Source organism: Zingiber officinale, chromosome 6A (assembly GCF_018446385.1).
Source record: "Zingiber officinale cultivar Zhangliang chromosome 6A, Zo_v1.1, whole genome shotgun sequence".
NCBI lineage: Eukaryota > Viridiplantae > Streptophyta > Magnoliopsida > Zingiberales > Zingiberaceae > Zingiber > Zingiber officinale.
In genome coordinates, this window is record NC_055997.1 from 61844039 (window position 1) to 61851883 (window position 7845).

Below are 7845 nucleotides of genomic sequence, written 5' to 3' on the forward strand. Positions count from 1 at the left end.
CACTCTTTTCCGCGGAGATCTCGATCCGAGTATGGCTCTGTCATGGATAGAGACTATGGAGCAGACTTTCTTCTATATGGCTTGCTCCGAGTGGGAGAAAGCAGAGCTGGCTGCTTACCATTTACGGGATGAAGCTAATGCCTGGTGGGTTACTCAGCGTTCTATTATTGGTGAGCGCAACGTCACATGGACCAGGTTCAGAGAGGCTTTTGAGAGCCGTTTCTTTCCACTGTCCTATCAGATGTCTCGCCGGCAGGATTTTATGAGTCTGAGGCAGAATAATCGCTCAGTGACCGAGTATAATACTGAATTCCTCCGGTTGGCTCAGTTTTGTCCAGAGTTAGTTGCGGAGGACAGAATTCGCATGATGCAGTTTATACAGGGATTGGATGGTTATCTGCATGTACAGCTTGCCGGATTAGGGATTACATCTTACTCTGATGCATTGAATCGAGCTTTGATGATAGAGTTAGCTCGGCAGACAGCATATCCGGATAGGAAAAGAAAGCATACGGGTCAGACATCAGGGCAGGTCCAGCAGACTCAGGCGACGGGACAGCATAGTCGCAGACGATCAGGTCAGAGTTCTTCTGGGGTTTCTCGTAGGCCTCAGAAGTCAGGACAGTCTTTCTCAGGACGTTTCCGGTCTCCTCGGCAGGATCGGAAACAATCCACCAGCGATATACAGTGTTTCCGATGTGGTTCCAGAGACCACATCACTTCAGCCTGCACTCTGGAACAGTCAGTTTGCTTTTATTGCAAACTGCCTGGGCACCAGAGCCGAGATTGTCAGCTGAAGGCTCAGCACACGGCCTCCGGCTAGGGCAGAGAAGAGAGGAAAAAGGAAGGGAGTCGCCGCGGCGCCGGTTAGGGCAGTGGGAAATCGGGCGCGTGGACCTTCGGCGAAGAAGAGAAGGAGAAAACAAATAAAGGAATAAAGCAAAAGAAATATAAAAGGAAAAGGAAATATAAACATTTCCTCACTTAAATGGGTAGCCTAAACAGGCTTTCCCGGCTCCGTTATTATCCCCGTTAACTCGTCCGTACGAGCTCCGAAAAATTCCCGAAAAATGTCCAAAAATTCCGGAAAATTCCCTTATTCATATCCGCCTATTTCCGGTATTTTACAGTATTTACTTAAAGTTTTACAAAACGAACGAATTATCCACGAGCATTATTCACCCCCCCTCTTTTAGCGCTTTTCGATCCTACACAATTGACTGCTAGAGCTGTTTGAGCAAACAAAACATTCTCAACTCAACCGGTTAGTTTGACTGAACGCTACCGATCGACTGTTGGGTTGGAGCAATTGACTAGTGACACTGTTCACTTGTATAAAAGGTTTAGAGCTCAATTGTAGGGTTTGACTGTTCATGATTAGTCGACTGGTATACTCTAATAGTTAATTAATGGTGGTCAAACTACATGAAAAGAGTCATTCTATAGGTTTAAATGATCCAATTCGATGGGGTAGTCGATTGGTGGGAGATTATAGTCAATTCTAGGCAGAAATTAGCTCGTGCAACAACTTTTAAAAGAGGGTTTTAAGATAATTTAAAGTAGTTGGTTCTTGGGGGGGGTTTGAGGATGAAGTATTGTTGTATTTTCAAACCAACAAGAGACAATTCAAAGAAATAAGAAGCATCCAAATCAAAGTTTACTTGTGTAAACGTGTTTGTTTCAATTTCTTTCGATTTCATTTGTATCTTTGTATTTGATTATATTTGTTACAGGAATAAGTTCTAAGAGGTTTCTTCACCACTGAAGGTATCCAAAAAGGAAAAGGATAGTAATGGTAGTCATTAGGACTAAGCCTTGGGAGGCGATGAACCAAGTAAAATCAAACTTATTAGCGTGTGTTTCTATTTTACTTGTTTTGCTTTAAGATTTCTATTGAGTAATTTCATCCAAATGATCAGAGTTATCCTCCCGTCTAACTCTCTTGGTGATAACATTAAGTTGGTCGGCTATGATTCACATCCTAAAATTTAAGGGGGTGTTTGGTTGATGAGTTTGAGAATGAGGGAATGGAATGATAATAAAAGATAGTATTTGGATTGTAGGTTTGAGAATCACATTTTGGTTATGATTATCATATTTATGGGAATCAACCAAACTCATATAACTTGATGGATTTTATTTCCATTCCTATTCTCATTCCACCCTACTATCAAACTCATACACATAGTCATTCATTATTTAACTAAACATCCCCTAAAATTCTATTTAGAAAGGTAAAATTTAGAAGGATATTTTGGATTGTTTTGTTTTAATAGGGCATCCATTTGACGTAAATGAAAAAAAAAATCCATTGACAAGTTGTCATTGACAAGTTGTGTCAAATTTATTAACAATGTTTGTCCTTTAGCATGTGTCGTACAAATAATCGTTTTCATTATAAATGTATCATTAATTCAATCCGGCCAGTTTACTATGTCTTTACTGTGTCCAATCCATCTATGAAATATAATATTTTTTATATGGGTAAATCGTCAAAGAATTTAACTTATAAAGTAATTAATTAATTAAATAGCTCTTGCCCATGCTTTAAAAAATTTTCCACGTGCATTATGTAAGCCTATAAATAGCAAGAGAAAGCTATGCATCAGCCACAAACCTCTTGATCAGTTCTTCCTAAGTTTCTAATTAAGATGGAGAAGCAATCAACCACCCCGGTTAGCAGCAATGAAGATATAGTAATTCGTAAAACATCAAAATATCATCCGAGTATTTGGGGTGATTATTTCATCCACCGCGCTACTTCTCCTGATCTCACAGAGGTTTTGTATTAACTTATCTCCACATTTATTCATTATTTCTCACTCAATTTTTTTCATTAATAAACACCTATTCATAAAAGATATAATCATCTTAAAGGAAATTGAAAAGCATTGAATTATTTGTTTTAATTATTAAAAAAAAATATGGAACCATCACATCAACGGCTCCTCTAGAGCCGGTCCGACGGATATGGAGGGAGATAAATACAGGTACACAGCTGAAAGCGCATAGTCGGGATGCTAACCCCAGACAATGACACCCCGAAGATCGAATCATGGACCTTTCGATCACGAAATCATGTGCCCCCAGCTGTGCTACGCCTTTATATATATAATTATTTAAAGGTAATATATATAGTTGTTGAATTTCATGTTTCATGATGTAGGTGTCGGTTAGAGTGGAAGAGCTAAAGAAGCAAATAAAGAACCTGTTTCGAGAAACCAGTGAAATATTGCAAATTATGAATTTGATTGATGCAATTCAGTTGCTCGGATTGGATTATCACTTTGAGAAAGAAATAGATGGGGCGCTAAGTTTAATTTCCAAGCATGATGCTAAGAACTATGAACTTTATGAAACTTCTCTCTGGTTTCGATTACTTAGGCAACATGGTTTCTATGTGCCTCCAGGTAGTTAACAATATAAATAAACAAAAATTATTATACTATATATATATATATATATATATATATATATATATATTATCCTAATACAAGGTCATGGAAAAAAAACTAATCAAATAGTTTGGTCTATATTACAATGTACTATTTGATTTGTTGTGAGATAATTATTAGTATTTTCCCACTATTGTAGATGTTTTTAACAAGTTCAAGGATGAGGAAGGAAACTTCATGTCAACCTTGAATGAAGATGTGAAGGGTTTATTAAGCTTATACAATGCAGCTTATCTAAGGATACATGGGGAGTATATACTTGATGAAGCCATATTGTTTACAAAGAATAGACTTGCATTATCATTGGATAAACTTAAACAACCTTTAGTGATATTGGTGTCTCTTTTCCTTGAAACACCACTATGCCAGAGAAATAAACGGCTCTTGGCAAGAAAATATATCCCTATTTATCAAGAGGAGGAAAGGCGAAATGAAGCAGTATTAGAGTTTGCGAAGTTGGATTTTAATCTACTACAATCTATTCATCAAGAGGAACTAAAGAAAATATCAATGTAAGTATATTGAAGTTTCTTTTAGGAAGAAATATTAGAGTACTTAAATATTTTGACATGAATTAAGTGTGAGTAACAAAGAAGTTGAATAAATGATTTCAAACTCACATATTATAGTAATTCATATGATTTATTTGTCTAAATCAATATTTATTTTAGTTTAAACTAATTGCCTTATTTTGTTTATATATTTGAAGATGGTGGAATGATCTAGCACTTGCTAAATCATTAAACTTTGCACGCGATCGAATTGTGGAGTGTTATTATTGGATACTTATTGTGCACTTTGAGTCTCAATATTCTCGTGCAAGATTAATTTGTAGCAAGGTTGTTTCATTGATGTCACTTATGGATGACATATATGATAATTATAGCACATTACAAGAGAGCCAACTATTGACTGAGGCAATTCAAAGGTATTTATTGTATTCACTATTTTACTACATTTTTTGTTTGCTTAATAATGCAATTAGTTGAGTAATCTACATAGCTGATAAAACATCATACCTAAAATAAATTCAACTCAAAATCAATAAAAACAAAAAGTTATAAAATGATAAATTACTGATCAAATTATAAAAGAATAATTAAAAACATAATAAAATGGAAAAAAATGAGCTAATTATTATAAGTTATTATACCAAATAGCAATTGTATTCTTGATATTCCTTTAAAATAAAAAAATGATGATGAAAAAGACCTACTTCAGATTAAAACAACACATTAGCACCTACTTTATTTCTCAATTAAAGGAGATATGAACACAACCTCTAACTTGTCAAAACAACTTAAAATTACCTATGAGTCAACTAATATTTTGACCATTTTCTAAAGATCAGATATCAACAACAAATTGTAACAATATAACATCAAATACATAGTTATTATTTCTAATTTATTTCAAACTAATTTTGATATTCTTTATAAAGCTTTAAGATATCATGACCATATAGTTAGTCAATTATGCATGTTAAGTTTACTCATTTCAGGTGGGAACCTCAAGCCATTGATGAAGTGCCAGAATACTTAAAGGATTTCTATCTCAAATTACTAAGGACTTTCAAGGAATTCGAAAATGAACTAGAAAGTGATGAGAAATACCGCATACCATTTCTTCAAGATGAGGTATATTTAAGTACATTGTAAAAATGACTAATGTCTCTTATTAACTTGTCAACTATAAACTAATTAAGTTTACGATTTCCTTTTATGTAGATAAAAGCTTTATCAAGGTCTTACTTCATAGAAGCCAAATGGGGCATTGAAAAATATGTGCCCACACTAGAGGAACATCTAAGTCATTCACTAGTCTCCACTGTATATCCTGTGCTCATCTGTGCCTCTTATGTAGGCATGGATCAAGTGGCATCGAAGGAGGTATTTGAGTGGGTTGCCAGCTTCCCCAAAATCCTTAAAGCCAGCACTATGATTGCTAGACTCATGAATGATTTAACTTCACATAAGGTGATTGTTTCAGACAATTAATTTATTTGGTAGATGGTCAAAGATATTTTCTTTTTCTTAAAATTTCTTTTGAAATTTTGCAGCGTGAGCGACAAAGAGATCAGCATGCAGCTTCAACAATAGAATGTTATATGAAAGAGTTTGCCACAGATGAAAAAGAGGCTTATAAGAATCTTATGGAGATGGTGGAGGATGCATGGAAAGACCATAACAAAGAATGCCTCAATCCAACACAAGTACCTCGACTTATAATTGAAAAAATAGTAAATTTTTCAAGAGTATTAGAAGAAGTATACAAGTACACCGACATATACACCAATTCCAACACTACAATGAAAGATAATATCTATATGTTGTTGGTTGAATCTGTTCTTATTTAAGAGTCACAACCTACAAATCCTAACTAGTGAATGCAATCAGAGACCACCATGATCTGTCACAATTTGAGGCCGTTTGATCATCTTTTGAATAAAGTGACACTCAACTTTGGATGATTTGTAATATGTTATTGAAGTACTAGAATGCCCTAAGTGTAAGGTGTATGTTATATTGGAACATGCACATAAAATTATAGTAAATAAAATAATTATGTGCTTGATTATCATAGTCTATAATCATTTTATTTTATTGTCAATCTAAAATTGAAGAATTGTTTAGAGAGACTTAAATTTATATAGTATTTCTATATGGTTAAGAAGATATAATTTGTATATTTTTGTTTGGAAATGGAAGAATCGAGAGTAAAAATAAAGATAGATAACTTATTTGTGACCAAACAACTTTAAAACAATGATAGAAATTAAATCTAATTTTATTGAATGACAATAAGATATTTGGATTTCTAAAATGCCCTTCTTAATACCCTTAGAAATCAATAAAGAGCTCAATCATCATGCTCTAGGCTAATTTTTAAAATTTACACAACTTAAGATACATCAATTTTTAAAGATTTTTGGGCACTATCATCATGACTTTCAAAGTCATTCATCATTCATAAAATCTTTCTATCTTAATTCATAATTCAAATACTCAAGGTTATTTTTCAAAATTGATCTTGCATAATTAGACACTGATTAATCTACAATTCTTGAGAAGGGCTTTGTCCTATTCAGCATGAGCACAAGCCAATTTGTGCTCATAGTCCATTAATTAATAAATTAAATGTAAAAATAATTTAAGATTTAATAACTTTATAAAAAAAATTAAAATTTTATGAATTTTATATTTTTTAAAAGGTTTGATTAATTTTATGATTAATTTGACCAAAATACGTTTAAATTAGCTATTATTTTAAAAGTTTTAAAAGGTATTTTAGTCAAATTATAAACGTTTAATCATTTGGAAGTGGGTTGATTTGTTTGGCCTGTACTTATTATCATGTGTGTCATGCTAGGCACCACCATGTGTCATTCTCGGCACAACTAAAACATGGGAAAATATGTCCCAAATTGTAGTTGGCAGCTCAATTTGATTTTTGAGACTTTGTGTAGGTTTATAAGCGTGTAAGCCATGTCAATGAGGGTTCACTAAGCATATTCAATTGATTAGAAGTTGAGTTGATTGGAGGGTTCAATTAATTATGGAGTCAGATTGATCAACACAAAGGTTTCATGAATATAATTTCTGTTCAAAACTAGAGGCTTGTTTAATTGATCGAAAGTATGAGTAATCGACTTGAGGATCATTATTATATTGGTCATATAGTTGTTGGTTGTTCAATGGCTACATTTGCTTAGCAATTAATTACTAGAGGTGGACAAAATAAAGTTGTTGGAACAATTATTATGCAAGTTGAAGAATTCATTCAACGATCCCACGGATCATCCGAGATGGTAAATGGTGGTATACTTACCACATGAGATCGTGGGATCGAACCGTAAGGTTATCGGAGCGTAAATCCATGGACCCTGTGTAACTCATCCTACCACCACTTGTCTTCTCGGCTGCCATGATTCACCTCCCTCGTGATGGTCTGAGGTCGGACGTGACGAAGGTGAATGATTTCACCTTTTGCCATATGACTTCATTCAACAAGTCCTTGGTAATCCCCTCTCTTTAGCTTAGAATTTAATTTCTACATTAGAGGAATGTAAGAGCGTTCTCTATTGTCTCTTTTAATGGAGGAGTGGAGTCTTTTAAACTGTATAAAACTAATAGTACTAGCATTGCATAAGTTTTATTTCTGCTACAAATACAGTACTTAACACGATCAATGGACTCACAATGAGAACCACAAATGAGAACCTATATTGAATTAGCTTGTTAAAAAAAACTTTAATTTTAAATAGCATCTATTTAACAATACCTGTTATACTAAGCTTGACAACATCTCTATTCATGCAAAAGCAGCAGAGCAATTGTACAGAAATGCTTATAGTCCCAACGCTTCCTGTGGGATGATTGGATCACTCACC

The 7845-nt window shown here is 34.0% G+C and overlaps 1 protein-coding gene across 1 annotated transcript; it reads left to right on the forward strand.

Moving 5' to 3' along the window:
* The first annotated feature begins 2609 nt into the window (after nucleotides 1-2609).
* LOC121996433 (alpha-humulene synthase-like) lies at nucleotides 2610-6045 on the forward strand. The gene is made up of 7 exons (XM_042550403.1): nucleotides 2610-2780; nucleotides 3167-3410; nucleotides 3595-3967; nucleotides 4165-4383; nucleotides 4957-5092; nucleotides 5183-5431; nucleotides 5515-6045. Exons 1-7 carry the CDS (start codon nucleotides 2652-2654, stop codon nucleotides 5809-5811), a joined length of 1647 nt encoding a protein of 548 aa, XP_042406337.1. The 5' UTR covers nucleotides 2610-2651; the 3' UTR covers nucleotides 5812-6045.
* The last annotated feature ends 1800 nt before the right edge of the window (nucleotides 6046-7845 follow it).